The sequence below is a fragment of the Habropoda laboriosa genome, unplaced genomic scaffold, assembly GCF_001263275.1.
Source record: "Habropoda laboriosa isolate 0110345459 unplaced genomic scaffold, ASM126327v1 scaffold2, whole genome shotgun sequence".
In the NCBI taxonomy this organism is placed as follows: domain Eukaryota; kingdom Metazoa; phylum Arthropoda; class Insecta; order Hymenoptera; family Apidae; genus Habropoda; species Habropoda laboriosa.
The window spans coordinates 3286371-3305663 of record NW_017100190.1 but is presented as its reverse complement, the minus strand read 5'-3'; the positions used below and the strand labels follow the sequence as shown (position 1 = coordinate 3305663).

Here is a 19293-nt window from a genome sequence, read left to right as displayed (position 1 = left end):
TCAGCTTTCTCTATTCTCGCCGCGATTTATTCAAACGACCACCGCCCTAATGTCGAAACCGTGATTCCTCCGAATTCCATCCCCTCCCACTGTTTCTTCGGCAATCTTGGAAACTTAGACTCGGAGGGTTTGTAATCCTTCGGTTTTTCCAGGAGGAATTCTCTCGTGACGATACTACGTTGATATCGCTGCTTTCTTCCGCGGATTCGGGGGGTTGAAATGTTCGGGATTACGGAGAGACTTACCCTCGATTAAACTGAACTTGCTATTATTTCAAATATTCGTACGATTGCTCCGTAATACCGTAGGAAAAGGAAAATATCCTCGGTTTCCTATACACTCTGTGCAGGCAAGGTTCGCCTAGTAAGAGCTTCTTAAAGTATCTAAACGATAAGATACTTACTATTCAACAGAAAGTGGAGGAACAGATTTCACGCAGCGGGCTCGAGTGCCATTCAACTCTTTTGAAATTTCACTCTCCTATCGAGCGACTTTATATATATATATTATTCATTTGTTATGTCATCGTTATGAAAGTTGGTTCATTCACCGCTGTTGGAAATTGTTTCAGCAACTGTGCGCCATTTAATCTCTCGCGGTCCTTAATGTAATGCTACGAAAGTTTATCGACTACGACGTAAAAACTCCCCCTTTTTCCGTACTTTCATACACCAACTTTTATTCACAAATTCGCGGAAATTTCGTTCACCTGTAGACAGTCGATTCGATCGTTCTCGCGTTAACTTCCTCGTTACAGGTCATAGTCGATGGAAAGTAAAGAAAGGGTGCAAAGTGTACTTTATTAGACGGTCCAGTTTGAGGATTAATTGTATCCAGAAGCTCTCTTTTATCTCGTTTCTAAAGCTTCCACGGATGGATTGGGAATATTACGTTACGTTGGACCGTGACGTCGCGGCATCTTTATCCTCTTCTGGCCCGGTTTTTTCCTCTCTCACCCTCGCGACGCGTAAACGTCGTTTCCGGTTTGCTGCAGCCAAGTTCTACCACGGCCCAGTTCGAATTTAAGTCGGCTCCGCGGTGCATTATTATTCACGGGGTGTTAAACGCGAGTGGGTGCAAGAGGGGCGTAAACACGAGCTGTGTTCTCGAACGGTAGGATGTATCCGAGGGTAGAAGAGAGCAACACGCCGTTAGGAAGATCGGCGAACAAGAGAAAACGCGGTGAAAGAGAACCGCTGATATTTACGATGAAAATTACGAGGAGGGATCGTGTTCGAGGATCTACGGTCGTTATATTGGAGCCGCGACGAAAATCGTTAATCAAACTGTTCTCGAAATGGAACTCCCCGGGTCTAATAACTTCGCTCGCAAGACAGAATAGGCTCGCACCGGTGAATGGGAAGTAAGGCGTCGTATTACGGCAATGTTCCGAAAGAGAAATCTTCCTTATAATGTTGGATTGTTATGCGAGAGGAAGGCCCGTCGAGCTGTATAATGCCATTGTATCGTTGGGATAATAGGGCTGTTAAATTTGCTATGTGAATATCGTCCAACGATAAAAATACTCGTGATCGCTTATTAAAGTTTCCCTTCGTGTACACTGTGTGTGTGTATGCGATCGCTTCGAAGCCATGTTTCCTTCGTATCGCCAAAATCTTCGAGCCTGCAAGGAACAAAAAAAAGAAAAAAAAAAGAAAAGGGAAGGACATTTGAGGAAGGTTTTAGCAGGTTATTTAAGAAGCAAAGAAAGGATCGTGTTAACGAAGAAACGATGGAAATAGCAAGGTTGTAGAACAGGATCCATTGGCGATATACAGGAACTAATTTGATAGCGTTTTGGGTCAGCCAGGGTCGTACGGGAAAAGGAAAGAGCCCCTGAAGGTTGCGTCCTACTTCGAACGTCGTGATGCCCGGGGTGGGAGTGCAACAGAAAGCAACGGGTAGGATAAGGACTGGGTGGATCTAGGGTTGGGAGGAGAGGAGGGAAAAAACTCTACCGCGAGAGAAAACCGAATCAATAAACCTACGATCTCGCCTCGAGCCTGCTGCTGCCTCCTGCCTTGCACCTACTTATGTAACTAGGCGAGCAGTTACGACCCTTCGAACTGCATGCTTGCATTAATGGGCCAACCGTGCGCCGCGAATTACCCTGGATAATTAATTAGCCGATGGGATCTTTTGACTTCGGATGTTGATACGGAACCACAGTGCATTTCTCTCTCACTCTCGCCTCTGCTGTCATTCTTCTTTCTCAATTTCTCTCTCTCTCTCTCTCCACGTCGCGCCGCTTTTTATTTTATCATTCTCGAAAGGGGTTATCTGGTACGATCGAAATTTTTCCCGATAGATTTCTTCGAGTGATTCTCGTTAGAAGATACAAAAGGGACCAGCCAATTTCATATCGTTCCCTATGCCGACGTTAGGACAAGAGGGTGCGCGCTTCTCGCCCGGAGCTACGATCTGATTATGTTTGACGATGTACAATTCGGGGGACGGCGGTGATATTTTATTGCTACGATGATCGAACGATAATTATTTCCCTCTTTCTCTTTGGTTTGAAAACTAGGAGAAGAGGAAGGTAAGAACGGCGTTCGGGCGGTGTTCGTTCGAATGAAAATCCAATTGGAGCCACCGCGCTACTTCATTTTCTGCCCGGACAGCCGGTGTAATTCTCGCGCGCAGACAGACACCGTTGGCAATTGTTACTCCTCTTTGTTTCCCGAGACATTGTTCTCTCATTACGACAGGATGTCACGAGGTTTCGATTTCCGCAGTACATTTAAATCCTTCTACTTCGCCCGTTCGATAGCTTGTTAGCTTTAGCTCTCGCCTCGCGGCCCGAGTAATTACCAGTCGGCGTCCCGTGAATTATTTTCTAACGGCGGGGCAAATCCCCGTCGACGAACAATCACCAACGGCTGGACTGCACCGGTGTCGAGTAATCTACGCTTAGAACAATGACCGATAGATTCGTTTTCTCGTGGAAAACTAGAAGATCCTAATTCAAATTTTCATCGATTCGTTCCGAGCTTATTTTGTCGGCTATTTTAATCGTACTCTGATACGGTACGAACGAAAGGATAATTCCAAGAGAGATTTATATTTATTTACTTTTCTTCGTTATCGAAATAAAAAACCGGTTTCCTTAGAGAGAGAGAAAGAGAGAGAGAGATCTCGCGGACTTGCAAAAATTGTCTGGACACCTTAATGGCGAGAAGAATGCGCTCATTTATGATAAAGTGAGTGAAAAAGAAAAGGGAACGGAGTACAAGGCCGTGGCACAATGCTGTCTGCCTTGAATTTTGATTGGAACGTCTATTGTCTTCCACCTCTTAATTATCTTTTTAATACTGCTCCTCCCACCCCCCTCGAGCTTCCTCCGATCCGTCTCGCCTCTCTACGCTCTCGTACGTGCATGTCCCGTACGCGAGTTACGTATGTACGAATTATATCCGTGTCTGTTGGTGGTATCCTTGCTAATGACTCGCAATTAAGAGCGATGAACGAAATTGACAGGATGCATTCGTGATCCGCGTAACGATTGACGGACGAAAAATTCTCCCGAAACGTACTCGAGTAATAGAGAGAAAAAAAAGTTCTCGCAAATGTCTCGATAATTAGAGCATGTTTCAACCGTGTGTCAATCGAGAGGAGAAGGTTACTTAAACAAATGTGCAAGTGAAGTGATTGTTAAAAATGATTTTTTCGAAATTCCATGAGAACGATGGTTCGATACAGTCCCTATCCTCGTTCCCGATGAGATGAAATGTTTGGTCAGCTACACACTGTCTACAGTCTGTTACACAAATACAGTGGCCACGTGGCACGCGCAAGAACTTCAAAGGTTCGCCGTTCAAGGGAAGATATTAAACTTCTAACGTAATACTCGCCCTCGTGCATCCGTGAAGGAACTGTGAGAAAGAATGTGGAAAATTGCGTTTCCTCTTTACAGAAGAACAATTTCGTTAGGAGAAATTGTCACCGGGTGTGTGACAGCCCGCGATTCCACCGTTGCTTCAATCAGTTCCGATATTTCTCTCGAGAGAAAACAACGAATCTCTCTCTCTCTCTCTTGCCAAGAGAGATCCATCCGTCGACCGGTGCTGCATTTAACCAACGCTAAATTTCCCCGCCGTATCAAGTGCCATAGGCGGCGCGTTTCGCGAGAGAAAAGCCGGATCGCGACCGATTTCGCGTCTCCATAGAGGCTGGGCTGCATAAAGGCCGCCTCATTTCCTCTTAGGCAGCGAAAAAGGAGGGAAAAAAGAAGGGGGGAAAAGAGAAAAATATCATTTTCGAATCGTCCTCTCGCGTGAGCGGTTCGGAAATCGCGCGGCAAAAACCCCGAGATACATATACGCGGTCGTCATCGTCTCCTCTATTAGATAGATAGAGAGAGGGAGAGAAAGGTAGATAGATAGAGTGAGAAAGGGGGTGGAAAAAAAAGGACCGAGTGCCAGGCAGAAGTAAATAAGACAAAGGGTTCAAAAAGGGACGGTAGACGTGGCGAGTGGTAGTGCTGGTGCGTGATGACGGTGTGTGTGTAACCAGTGAGGGTAAGAGAGAGCTTTTCAAGGAAGCAACGTGTGTGCGGGAAACGCGAGAGCTCGTGTGCCGGCTAGCTGCAGACAAAAGGGTGGCTCGAGCTTTTTTTAATTGTGTCCCTCCTACACCTGCTCCCCGTCCTGCTCCATTCAACCTTCCCCTCCCTTTTCCCCTTTCCATCTGTGCAGACACCTTCCACGTGGCCCCATTATTCTCTCTCTCTCTCTCTCTCTCTCTTTCTCTCTCGCTCTTCCTTCAAGTCTCTCCCGTGAATCGGTTTAGTTTTATCGGAGTATCGCTCGACTTACTCCCAAGGACGCGGTCGTATCATCCGTGCGGCGAAACCAGGCCGGTTTTCCTACGGATTCCACGATCAGGAAAAGAACTCGATTTGGTGGGAACGTTCGTGGATTGGAGGAGGAGAGCGGGATAGAGGAACGGGGGGTATGAACGGTGGTGACGAAGTGAATCGGAGAGATAGAATTTTATTTTTCCATAGGCGGCGCGCCCGTTATTTGTGCCCGTCGCGACTCGAAACAGGCTACCGAGACGATACCGTGGACCATATTCGCCGAGGGTGGGGGGAAACAAGCCCAGTAGCGAAGGTTCGTCGCGGCGCTGTTCCGCATGTCGTTCGATTTTCAACCCCTATCTCTGCGTTATCGCGACTGTGGCGCTGTTCGAGAACAATCACTTTCGCGGCTTTATTTCCACCATTTTTTTCCGGTTTATTTCGCCGGTTAGCGTTAATATTTGTATCCGCCGATCGATCGGGGTTCGTCGTGTGTCTCGTATTTTTGGTCCAGTTAACCCTTTTCACCGCTCGGGAATTTTTCTATTCGGCACAGAAATTTTTTGAGATATTTTAATCTTTTCACATTGTTAGCCACATTTTTTTAGATATTTGGATAAACAAAATCGCCAAGATAGACGTAATCGCATTTCTTCGCATAAATCGAATTGGCCTGAATGAGATTGGAATTTTTATTCGACTTAACCCTTTTCACCGTTCGTGAATTGTTTTTAGTAAGCCCAAAAATTTTTAGCCGCCACCAAATTTTTTGAGATTTTTAAATATTTTCACGTTGTATCTAACTATACTGTATTGGAAATGGGTTATGGAATGAAATAGTCTTTTAACTTTGTAATATACGATTTATTTACGGTCTCAGAGGAAACGTCTTTACTCTATTGAACAGTGCGTGACTCGAAGACGGACACCAGATGCATCTGGTGGAAGTCTTAGTGCCTTTGTTTAAAATAACCCGGAGACATTTTTGTCCTTACTTGATTATTTCCATAGGGTGTTGTTAGAAATAATCCAACATACTGCATAACATCGAAGGATTCTCCACCCATAAGTCGGAAGAAAAGGGTTAAAGAAAATCTTCCATCATTTGGCCTCGAATTTTTAATCGAGTTGAAAAATTTTAATCTCCTATCATTCCCACCGCAAAAATTCGACTATCGCCTGGTTTATATCTGGAACGACTATAAGCCGGCGGCAGTCTGTTGCGCAAGACAACGAGGAACACAGGAATACATTTCATCTCTACGCGAAATCCTTCCACGACGAGCACGCGTATCCTTGGCAGGAATCGCGCGGCTGTAATTCCAAATTCAGCCTCGTCCTTTCCTTCGTCGCACGAACGAGCTTGCATCTCGTTCGAGACAGACGTTACGCCAGAACGAAACAAGGGATCGGATGCGTTGTTACGTCTTCTTTCTCTTCTTCTTTTTACCACGACGATGATGCGATTTCCTTCCTGGCGGAAACGAATTTACGAAACTTTCGTATCGCGAGACTATGCCTGTTTATCGGCGTACAGCCAGTCGTGCGAGAATTTTGAAGGTTCCTCGGGGAAGTGTAGACGATTTCTCGCGCGTTAAAGTTGTGCTGGAGATGGGTGTAATGAAATTATGCAAATTAGAGAGGACACGCTCGACAATTCAATTTTTATTACCTTATTATTGTAATTTGTTATTGAACAGGCTTTAGGCAACGAAGAGTGCGTGATCGGGGCAATTCTTACAAGGGAACCATTCAAATTTATTTTGTAAAAAATCGAAATTCTGGTTTAGCCGTATTTTGTGTTTTTGAAATATAAAAAAAAAAAACACAATGCTTGTTAATATACACTGTTTCTCTGTTTCTAATAACTTTCGAAACATTACACCAAATATATTTGCTCGCTCTCATCTTTGAGTTCGATTTTCACATCTTCAACGTGAACATTTGCCAATATAAAAAAATACGCGTCGAATATTTTTTTTGGGAACTACTACATACCAAAATTTCATCAAAATCGGTGATTATTACCTAAGGATGTTTCCCTGTCAGTTAAGAAGGGTGGCTTTTCGTAGCAGAATCCAGTTTATCTTCAAAGAAAACGCATACGGTTTATATTTAAAATTAAGATCCGTAAGCATTTATTCTTCGAGGCAACCAGGCTTCATTAGTACGGTCGTGACCGTTGAACCCTTCTGGCGGACAAAAAGCACTCGCAATTTCAACTTGCTCCCCCGCAAAATCTCTGATATTTGATAGTGTCCTAGAGCGAAATGCGGCGGCCACGGGCTACATCCCTTTGACGTACCCACGCGGTGAATTCAAGTAGTCAAAGTGCAAAAGCTCAAAAAGGACGCCTTGCTGCGTGAAGCTCGACGAAACTCGGACTCCGCGTTGCCGTCTCTCTCGTTCTCTGTTTTTGTATCTGTCTCTGCGAATGTACGAATTTCACGTAGGCGGAGGTCCTCCGCGGAAAACCGAGGGAGCTTTGAAAGCTGTCGTAGGTACCGGCTGGCCACTGTTAGTACGCAAGCATAGAGGAACGTACAGAGTGATATACAATCGTGCCGTACGATTCTGCATGAAAAAATAAATCGGAAACGTGGGATCAAAGTTTCACGCGCGAGCTGTCCTTTTCGAGAGAATCTTCTTTGAAATTACGAGAGTGCAGCACTCAAGTTCGTATTAAGTACTCGGTGATACTCGATGAGATTGAATTTATTCGCATTTTCGACGGAACTACTTCGAAGGAGATACTTTTAGATACAAAACTTGGCAATTCACTTCGTGTTCGTTTTTCCTCGTTCGTTTCGAGACACCCGGTACAGGTTAGCCAGGCAGCGCCGAGCGAGAGGTTCATTTCTCATTGAAATACCGTCATATTTCCACCTTGCCAATGCGTTTCGCGCACACAGCTGACTAAGATCTACAATTCCAGCCGGGGCTCGGTCCCGCTAAGAAGCGAATCGTGCGGCGCACTTTCTGTGAGTCGAATTGGAAATAATGCGAGAAATGAAACCCAACCCCTTCGAACTCGCTCCGAGAGGGCGTCGTTTTATCGTCGATTTTAACATTCTCCTTGCTGACAAATTTCCTATTTTGTTCGATACGAATCCTATCTGAAATTCCGCCGTCGTAAAACCTGCGAATCGGGAGGATCGATTCCCATTGGTTTATTTAAATTTCGAACATTCGCCGGTAGAAGGTATCGTTTAATCGTGGGCAGAGATCGAGAGGTGGTCAGAGATTAATACACAGTTGGTCGATCGGATTTCGAAGCGACTGAGAAGGAACCTCCTTCCTTTTCCCGTGTCCTGAAATGAAATTAAACCGTTCTGCTCGCCGTCAATCAAATACGTCGCCACTCTGCTACCGATGTTTGACGGGCCGCCGTGAAAATACGCATCGTCGAGTCCTTCTAGAGGATTCTGTTGCACGCTTATTACCTGTCATTGCTCAATAACAAAATATATATATATATTTAATTAAACCGACCAACGGCTCTGATTGAAAGCAGACAGGACGTGCTCTCGATTTTAACGAACCTGTCAACGTCATCATTTTCGCCGGAGAACGAACGCGGCCACTCGATATTCGTTCCGTGTCCCCCGACGTGTTATTGTTTCGTTCAGTTCTTCCCCGAACGGGAAATTGTGTTCATTTTAAAGCACCCCCGTTCTGTACTAATCGAGTATCATTCAGTCGACGGAGAGGGAAAAAAGGCAGCGATGGAAGTGAAATAACACAAATTTCACAAGCGTGTTTTCACGCGAATTTCGACCTGGCAAAAATTTCTTTCGTTGTTTAACAAAACTGCGAATAAAAAAATGAAAAATCGAATCGAGAGGATAGCCGCGAATGTTCGATTCCCACGAGTCTCTCCCCCACTTAAATTCGTCGTTATTATCACGGTCGATTATTTGTTAAAATCAATCGGTCCTACGAAACGCGCTCTATTTACCGGGGATAGATTAGCATTAATTAATCCAGCGACCGCGGATACGTGATCATAGTCGATTTCTCGAGAGGAGAGAGTGAGATAGAGAAAGAGAGATGGAGGAGTGAAGAAAGAAAATGGTTGCAGGGGGCCGCGTTAAAAGCAACGATTTCATCAACCACGAGACTCGCGCGTCCCGGGCATACTTAAAGCTCGCGTTGAACGACCGGGAAATGCCGGCTGCGATGCAACAAACCACCGATGCATCGTTGAAGAGCAACATTATAACGAAACATTATTTGATCCACTTATTATCCTGGAAATATTTTCCAACCGACCACTTAGTGTGTAGTTATAATCAGCCCGGTTAAATTGGAGTTATTTGAGCATAAACGCCGGCTGGTCGATTTAAGCAGAGAGCAGCGCTTTGCATAACGATCGGAATCGCTTCACCGTTACTTTTACTTAGTTCTAGCTCATAGATCGGTCGTTTCACCGTTTCTCCAGAGTGGCAATTAGAAGCGTCGCGATGTCAACGTCCAGAGGATCACGCGTTTCTTCTTTTTTTCTGCCTGGAAATGTTCCTTTTTTTTTTTACCTTTCTCCCGTACGTTGGAACGAGAGTGAAAATCCACGGGTTCGATAAAAGTGAGGGTGGAGGGGGGCAGAGCAGAAAGGGGAGAACGATTTTATCGAAAACGAAAATTGCAGGCGAGTGCGTTTGAAGCGCGATTAAGCGATCGAAAGGGCTATCGGTCGCTCGTCGCCGTGCACGAGCATTCAGCGTTCAAGCGCAACTCTCTCTCTCTCTCTCTTGCTAGGCTTGCTTATATCACCGTTTTCCGAAAGCTACACAAGACACGCCCATTTCACCGAGAAGCTCTCGCGACCACTTCACTTTTACCATTTTCTATGCTCTCTCTTTTCAATTTTTCATTCTACCACTCGTTCACCCTCTTTCCTGATTATTTTCATATTTAATTCCATTCCGTATAATCCCTATTTTATACCGTGTACTTCAATCTTTTTATCATCTCCCGAAAAAAAAAAAAAAAGTTCAAGCTACCCCGCGAAACTATTCGCAATTATCATTCCCAACGGCTGCTCTCTGTTTCAACTCCCTTTCACCCGCCTCTCTCTCAGGTTCACGCATCCTTTTCTTCCCTCTTTTCATCCGTCACACCGAGGAAACCGACACCGCCGTGGAAACAGATAAAGCCGTTGAGCTGATTTCGAATTCTTTGCCGCGACAACGAAATCGTATTACATTCATTAAAGGCTACGGAGCCGGCTAAGTACACAAAACACCAGACAGGCTGCTGGATGGGGGTCGGGGGTGGTGAGAGAGGATCTGGTGTACAAGCACGAAACGTATCGAGGGGACAAGGAGGTCCGAGCTCTGCTCGAAACCGGCCAGAGGAAGAGGGAATCTTCTAACCGCAGTTTGTTAGAAGAAGGCACGATCTGCAACTGCAGCTGCAAACGACGCCTTTACTCCTTTCTGCCTGACCTCCCTTCTCTCTGGTACCGGTGGCGAGAGATCCTCGACGTGCTTGCGGTCCATTCCTCCTGGTCGAAATTTCATCCAGCTTCTAGCGATGGCGTCGACTTCGTTACACAAACGCTTCTCTGTCCAGATTTACATTTAGCTCGATTGTGCCAACCGTAAACGTGGGAGTGATACTTCTCAGTTTCGCGTTTACGAGGAATCTGGGTATGCGACGTATACCGCCCTCACGTGCACGCGTTCATACGCGTAGGTCGATTTTCGGACACGTTGGAGGAAACGTTACCCCCGCGGGACGATCTTCGTGAACTTTAACCCGAGTAAGGGGTCGTAGGTGGCGAACGTTCGATACTTTGTGACGCAGCTATTAAGTTGCTCACGGCAATCGTGTGGGACGTGACTTTCATACGTGAACGTAACTGATCGTGGAATTTGACTATACGTGGGTATTAGTATCTCGCTGTACTAACACCGAAAAGCATGACCCCTCCTCGAAAAAGTGAACTTTCGATATTTATCGAAAAAGTTTCACTTTGGGAAAGCGAGACGAGTCAGGCGGTTCTTCTAGCGTTAAGAATCTCCAAGTTACCAAGTAAAACAACCCTTCATCGAGTACAATCTCTACACCCTTTATTCATACCCTTCCTAATACACCGATACATCCTCCTACGCGTGTCCAAACGATGTTTCCCCCACGTGCGAAAGAATCTAAAACAAGCTAACACCGTTGGAAACTTGCTTCAACCCACGTGTTCCATCCAACGTTACCACTGTAACCCGATTTTATTTACCTGGTATCACAATAGCAACACCGTTCCTTCGCGTTGTATCCCGCGATAACAATCAACGATACAGTTACGAATGTATCGATAAGTCGACGCGAGGGTATTGGTCCCATCACTAGCCGCGGTCGTAGCCGCATTAGGCTAGAGCTCTTCAGGTACCCCAGGGTGGGGTGAGATTGGGCGCAGAACCGGCGTCGGTAATGGTGACTAGGTTGGCTGGTAGGTTCCACGAGGGGTTCGGCGGAGGGGTGCACCGCAAGCTCGAAAGTTGGGAAAAAGCCAAGGAAGGGGTTGTGCTTGGAATGGATCGAGGGCGCAAGCTCGAGGTCGTCCCTGTGCCCTCCCACTCTGCCACGCGATAGGTGGAGCTTCCCTGGCCGCCAATACATGTCCCGGAGCCGTGTACGCTACGTGCGTAACCCCAGTCAGTCCTTCCACGTCCGAAAACGCGCGCTCTACGCACCCGGTGCGAGCGAGCTTAGCGCGGGCTCTCCCTGCTCTCTCTGCCGCGCCGCGCTGCGCCCAGCGTAGCTGAACAGGTTAGCCCTTTTCGCGGGATAATTGCCACATTTACACCTCGCATTCGTCCTGCTGCAACTGTTCGTCCAGAAATTATTCGTCGAACGGTATTCTTCGAAGAGGGACCGTCGTGCTGCGATTCTTCCGACACCGATCCTCGGGATACCAGATTTTCCTTCCATATCCTGGAGGTTGTATCTGGTGTAACACGGTGATTCGTTGAATTTTTCCATTCGATTGCACCACTTTTTTTTTCGGTGGATTAGAGTGAATCTTGCTGAGGGAGATGCAGATGACTACTGCGTCAAGTTGATAGAGGGGTTTGTTGTATAACAGGTTCCTACGTGTATTGGGTTCTAGATGTCTGAGGTCTGTTGAAGTAACTTGTGGAAAATCGTTTGGAAAAACGAAAGTGCGAGGAGGTGTAAGACTCTTCAAGTGTATTTCCAGTGACTTTCTATTTTCGAGTAGCAGCTTTAAGTACGTTTCTGTTTTACGATCATGTTAGACAGTCTACTTGAGAAGTAAAGTGTACGAAAAATTTGAGGAAGATTATCGGAGTTGAGGTTCAGGTCTGGTTGCTAGCATCGATAGGAGGAAATTGTTTTTCGGGGTGAAAATACCGTTTTACATGGACGGATCGTAAAGTACCCGGTGAATCGCGACAGAAGTAATAAGTATCGCATTTCAAGCAACTCGACCGCGAATCCCCGGTCCGATTGGAATTGTTTCTCGAAGCGATGTGGAAACGCCAGTCGATTTTCGTGTGCTCTCGGGCGGTAGAAAGAGATTACGGCCACGATCGGATCCAGCATAAAACGCACAATGACGTGCACGCGCTGCACAATAGATGCATTAATAACAAGCAGGCATCGGTGAAAAATAATGGCCTGGTGAAAGCGTGGAAATTGTAGTATAATCGCGCGCGATTTCTATTGCCAGGTATATATAACCACGCGTGTAATATCATTTTTCCAAACATTCTCGATCTTTCTGGCGTTTCGTGAAACATACGTATTCGGAATAACTAACTGTTCGTAAGAGTAATAAAAGAATTTCAACATCTGAAGTACTGTTCGAAACGATTCGAAGAAGATGGCGCGTTCGATTTGACCTAGCACACGATCCATTTCCACTTTCCCATTGGCTCGCATTGCGCAAAGGGGACGCAATTATCGAAAAGAACGATCCGCAATGACGAAACGAAACATTGCATGGAAGCTTCGACGTCGAACACAACACCGCTGCACGAATACCCACGTTCAAATAGAGAGACGCGCTTCCTGTCCGTCTATCCTCTTGGTATTCGTTCGACGGCGAACCGAGCAATTAAAGATGCAAAGTGTGAATGAACTCTGACACGATAGCGCCGATGGCATTTTAATTGTTCTAGGATTGCGTTAGGCGCTTCACTCTCTCTTTCTCCCTTACGTCTTTTACGTCGCGTTTTTGCAATACCTATCGAATATGCATCAACGGTGAAACTTTCTTGACTAAATTGAAGTGAAATTGTTCCATGTATACGTGAACCGTGTGAAATTGAAAAATTTCACGAATTGAAAAAAAAACATATTCAGATCGAAACACGATTATCTTCGCTTAATTCCTCCGATGTTTCTCGTTGTATAATTTGGGAATATTTCAGTTATGGTAGCATGTTTATGCGCGTTGCATTAATATACGCGTTAGAACGAACTGGAGGATTAAGCAGCTCCCTCCATTTTGTTTCACTCGCGGGGTAATCATAACCTCGACGCGCGGAGGATCGGGATTTTAAAGTCTTGAGAAAGACATTACCGTCGTTGTGACATCTGTGAAATTGGAAATCTTGCGATTTTCTCGCGTGTCGAATCGTTCTGCTGTGAAGAAGCGAGAAAAACGAAGAATAAAAAAATAAAAGAAGGAAAACACAAGGAAGAATCGCGATGGGTAGGACTGGTACGGAGGAAAATATTTGTAGCGAGTCGATAGAAAGTACCAGCGCATTTCGTGGGCTCTCGAGGTCATGTACACTGTACGGCAGTTTTTTCAAAGCCGGTAGCCTGTACGGGAAAGGTGTGCCGGCAGCTTGATGGCGAATTTCTGCTCAGTCGACGTTGTCTCGGTCAATAGTCAACACGTTCCATAGGGACTCCGTTGCCTCTCGTTTAATTTTCCACCGATTCAACTCGAGTGTTGGTACAATTCGTTTCGGTTAGTTTCTCTCTGCAATTGTTCCTATATACATCTATATACACACCTGGTATTTTTTACCTGGTGTCGAATGGTAGTTTCGTTTCCTTTGTTCAATCTGGTAGTGACTTTGGTCATTCCTCTTTTGTTGTTTCAAATTATTCCCGGTAATCGAATACTTCCTTTAGAATTTTCGACAGATTTTTCACGGAGAAACTTTTCAAACAATTTCCACTTCCATTAGTACCACAGACTGTTTAACGTTTCGAGTATTTAATCCCCGAAAAAGCAAGAAGCCGGCGGGAGTAAAGCACGCACACGCGGAACCTTTGTCTGAAACACAGTGTGTCGGTTCCCGGACGGAAAGGTTCTCAAGGATCCTCAAGCCGGGGCTGTTCTAAAAAACAAAGATTTTCTGACCGCGACAGCTCGACAGCACACGTGAAAGAGAGAAAAGAGAGCAAAACGAACGTCGCGTCGTTTCCACCGACCAACCCTCCCCCCGAAAAAATTGAGGAAATATTCGCGTGGGATCATTGAAAGGCTTGAAACAGTGTTCCTTTTTTTTCGAATTCCAGATCAAACGTAAGTGCGCGCGTGTGGTTCGTGTGTGTATACATGTGCCATCCTTCGCGTGAACGATAAAGCGGGAGAGAAGAGAGGACTCGGGCCAACGGAAGCCGGAACCGAAAAATGGATGCGACGTCACTGCGGCTCATTTCCGGACTGCTTTTGTTCGCTTACACCACGTCACACTTCAGTAAGTCATTTCTCCTTAATAAAACTGCTATTTACGTGTGCCTTGTGTGTGCGTACATGTGCGTGAGTTGTGTAACTGGCTTATTGTGACGCGAAACTACAGGTTCCATGGGAAGACATCAATCTTACGCGATCATTATACGCTGCTTCTGTATTGTTCACGCGTACGCTAATAACATGTGTCTATCTATTTTTTGCTTGCTTTACTCGAAGATGCAGAAACTGACCATCGAGTAAATTAAATTTTCTGAATTTCTCTGGAAATACTGTACTCAGACAGTCGATCAACTGTCGCTGAGATTTATCCTAGCGAATAAGGCAACGACGTCAAGTGATTGTAAATTGATTCCATTGGTCGACTGACTGTTCGTCATTATGACAGAAAAAATGTTTCAGTCATTTATTTCCCAATCACAGTGGAAATCATTCAATCGACTGTCGGGGTACAGTGTTTCCAGCGATTGTACTTTTGTATCGCAGTATGTCCTAAGAGGGGGGATTAGAAAGAAATTGAAACGAACGTAAACCACAAAAACTTTATTCAATCATCACGTACAAAAAATTCAGAGATTAGTCATTAGTTTCCCACTCCTAGTGGAAAACATCGGCGATAGTTGGTCGACGGGCCTTAAGCCTCACAAATTGTACCAGTCTTGGTACACTTTATAAAAATGGCAAATTAAAAAGAATCTTGACCGTAAAACTTTATTCAACGATCACGTAAAAGAATTCAGAAATTAACCATTATACAAAAAATGAAATTATGCAAGTAGCTCGTTCTCTCGCGTACAATACAGCCATAATGCACGGGAAAGTGCGTCGAATACGTAACACGTGTTCATATACACTCACGGCGATATTCGACACGAATCGTTACACGGCTGCGGTTCGATATTCGAGCCCCGTTCCCTCTAAAAAGCGTTTCGATGTTTCCACAGCGTCGATTTACGTTTCGCGCGACCGCCTCCGCGCGAACGAATTCGTGACCAGAGATCGAAAGGACCCACACGGGGGTTAGATCGACTACGATTGTTCGATCTACGGTGGTGCTCGGTGGGGCGCGCGAGTCGATTAAACAGGGCTGTCGTTAATTGTCGGGAATAACGTTGGCCGCGTATCGACGGCGGCACGGTGGTTATGGTAATTTCAAAACTTTGAGCGATTTAGAAGGTAAATTGTTAAGGGAAACGGGGACGTGGCATGGCAGCAGCGGAAAGACGGCAGCAAATGCGTCGCCGTAATTGCATAATGGCCCTGGTGTGTTCGCGTCGAGATACGAAGCCCTGGCCTGGTTTTTACTTGAGGACTTTCACTCCGCATCACTGACTCCTCTATCTCTCTCTCTCCCTCATTTTCTCTCTTATTTCTGATCTCCCCCTTCTTCTCGCGTTTCTGTTTCTCTCTTCCTTATTTTATTCCACGCTTCCTTTGTTATTCACTCTGTCTTCTCTGTTTTTATCTCCTCAACGTCCCTCACCTCTTCCTGCATCGCCGTCAGTTCCTCCTGGCCGTTTAGCCGTGACACGCCATTATTTTTATTTTCGACTGGGAACCACCCCCGGCGAGAGCGTCGCGATTTTCCATGGCAAATTGAACGAGACGCGTAGATCGATAGTACTTTTTGTTGTTCTAAGATGCTGGTACATCTGTTTATTAGAGGTTGTCCTGTAAAGGAGGTTCAATCAGACCAGACAGACGAGTCTCGTCTATCGGTTTCAAAAATCTCAACGAACTGTTACGAATGTAACGTACGAAGAGTAATTGTAATGGAACACCCGGTAGACACAGAAGGAGCCAGCAGGGCAGTTACTCCGGCATTAGTTGGTTTCAAGTACGGAATATTGTTTCTGGAGATCCCGCCGCTCAAATTGCTAGCATTTAGCGGCTTATCTGGATTATCGTTTCCCCATGCCGGAGGGAGCGAGCGTTCCTCGTGGGGTAAAAACGCGGGACCGGATGGACGGTTCGCGCTTTTCGAAATTCACCGTGTTTTCTTCGCCCCTGAAAGCGATTCTTCCTTTTTTTTCTTTTTTCTTGCTTTTCTCTTCCGTCGTTGGGAAAAGGATTAAACGATGGGAAGGATTAGAGACGCTCTTTTCCTCCTTCTTTTTTTCTTCCATCCGACTCTCACTGTCTTTCTTTATCTTCGTACTATGGACCACCTCCGGTTGTGTTAAAGGAAATAATTTCAACGAGGTAGGAAGCGTGAATTCGCCGAGGCGAAGAAGAAGAAGGGGGAAGAAAGTGTTCGCGAGAGATTGAAAGATAAACCGCGGGTTGGAGATACGTTTAATGAGTCACGTTTAAGCGTGGATCGCGAAAAGGACGTGGCTGTCGTTTTGTGCTGGTGTGCGTGGTTGATTCGCGCGCACCGGGGATCGTTAATTGATTACAGAGCGCAATATTTGCTCTATTTCTTTGCGTAGCAGCGCGCGCGCGGATGAACGTTTAACGTTTGACCTACTTCGTGGGATAATTTGAAAGGCTTCTCACGCGTTCCAAGGTCAATCGCGCCCTCTCCACGAAATTTTACCTTGGGATTAGAACCGATCGCTCGTTTGTTCGTAGATGGCCCCAAGGACTGTACATATTTGTGGCTTGTAATTCGTTCCACGTGGATTTCCATGAGTTTCATACTGTACACGAGCTTTTTCCTTCGTACGACATTAATTGCTTTCCGTTTATTTCAGAACAAAGTGAAGATTTCTTCGTCTAATTTCGTTCGGAGACTATTCCCGCTACTTGTAAGGTGTCTCATAAATATGTACACTTTCACAATGTTCCGATGAAACGATAACCGCATTCTTCAAGGTTCGTTGTATAATCGAAAAATGGTACGGTGCCTCTGTCTGTAAAAATTCGATACGCGGTGGTATTTCTAAGGTTTGCCGCTCGAAAAACGTGCTAAACTTCCGGAACACCTAGTACACAGTTGTACACGTAGCTCGAGAGAACGGACGCGCACATGTAGCTTCCAATAAAGCTCCGCTCGAGTGCTCGATCGGCACTCGACGAATCTCGAATCGGACAATACCCTCATGGCACGTCCATCTGAAATAACCCACAAGGTCTTTTCGAGTGTACATTCTATATAGGGGTGGTAATGCCTCGTGGCACGGTTACGAGTATCCGGCTGTACAAGTAGCGAGGCTACGTTTTTTATCTTCTTTCGTGGGGATTACTTCCGGGTCAGCAGTCGAGCCCGATTTCTCTTCAATCCGCAAGCTCACAGATTACCGGACATACTTGTTCTCGCGGTAACGCGATGCGTATCGCGTGTAATCCCACTGATATTTCCTCCACCCTCTTTCACTTCTCTCTTTCTTCGTTTCTTTTTTTTTCTCCCACTGTAAAACCTGTTCTCGGCGAAACAAAATGGTACGCGGTGTGTATTAAACGGGAAAATTTTTATCGCTATCTCCTCTGTATTTGGCTTTGTGTTGCATTATGCTCACCGGAAATTCACTTTCATCGTGATAACGTTGGAAACGTTCGAGGAAGTATAGTTGGAGGAAGAAATACAGCGAGGTTGTGAATTAAAGCGTTAGTGTTGTTTTTTTTTCTATTGAAACTGAATCAAAGTCGAGGCATACTTCATGCACTCTTTATCTTCTCAAGATTCTGTCGAACGAGTACACTTCGATGCTTAACCGATTTTACGACCCCGCTATATTTCTTCCTCAGACTATACCATTCTGTACCTTTATTCTTCTCTATGGAAAGTCTGTACGACGTCAATTTAGTTGAGAGTATTAGAAAGAAAGAAAAAGAAGATATATTGATTTCTAAACGAATGGCTCGATACGAAACACAGAGCGAGCGATGGAAGCACGAAGGTGGAAACCGCGAACGAGAAGAGACATTCATCGAGACGACGTGATTGTGAGGTTACGCGACTATTCGTTGCAAAAGTAATCGAGCAATTTTTTCCTTTTTTTTTTCCCTATCTTGCTTTCCCGTGGGATTACTTCCGGTTCAACGAGTCCCGCTCAGTCGGGTTCAATCTCCGTACTCTGTGTCAGATTACAGAGTACTCGCCGTAGTAGCATCTATAGTAACACGTGTGTAGTATGTAAACTCGTGGTACGCGTGCGCATGCACGTCACAGGGCGCCCATATGCATAGGCGGCCCAGTTGCATATACCCACTGCGAAAAATCACCGCATCGGTGTGCGTTCGATGCACATCAGGGGCGCACCGTCTTGCTTTTCTCCTTTCTTTTCGTGGAAATTTTAACGTAACCAGCGGAACCTTCCGATTCGATAATTTATCATTCTTAATTATAACTTTGCGTTCTATTGGCGTCGCTACGCTTGTAATATGCACCGTAATTAGCATGGAGAACTTTCAAATGTAAAATTCAACGGAGAAACTTAAAGAAGCAAAGATAAATACATTTGTTATTTTCAATACAAAATTTTTTATTTTCCATAGAAAATTTTGGATTTTTAACAATTCCGCTGTAAAAGTGTGCCTGAAGTGGATCGTATCAAAAAGTGCTCAAATTGCAGAGGGTTAATATCTCGATGGTTGAGCTAATTACACCTGGACGTGTATATAAAATTTCGAAACAAGTTTTTTAGAAAAAATATTAGGCAAACCTATTGCGTACAGCAAAATTCCAGAACCACCCATAAAAAGTGAAATCATACCTATTACAAAAACTGTCAAAAATAGTACAATTCCCCAAACGTGTAACAAAAAGTGTGTAAAATGACTAAAAATGCAGGACGTCTAAAAATTCATTTACTCAAGCATCTCGTGACATTGTATCATCGTAAAATTATAAAATGCGCGTCGAATAAAAAAGAAGTTGAAA

The 19293-nt window shown here is 45.2% G+C and overlaps 1 protein-coding gene across 1 annotated transcript in view; it reads left to right on the top strand.

Moving 5' to 3' along the window:
* The first annotated feature begins 14302 nt into the window (after positions 1-14302).
* Positions 14303-19293, top strand: part of LOC108580061 (protein Skeletor, isoforms B/C) — a 38572-nt gene continuing 33581 nt past the window's right edge. The window contains exon 1 of the mRNA XM_017943720.1: positions 14303-14475. Coding sequence (XP_017799209.1) covers positions 14409-14475 — 67 coding nt within the window. The 5' untranslated portion in view covers positions 14303-14408. The remainder of the gene's footprint in view (positions 14476-19293) is intronic.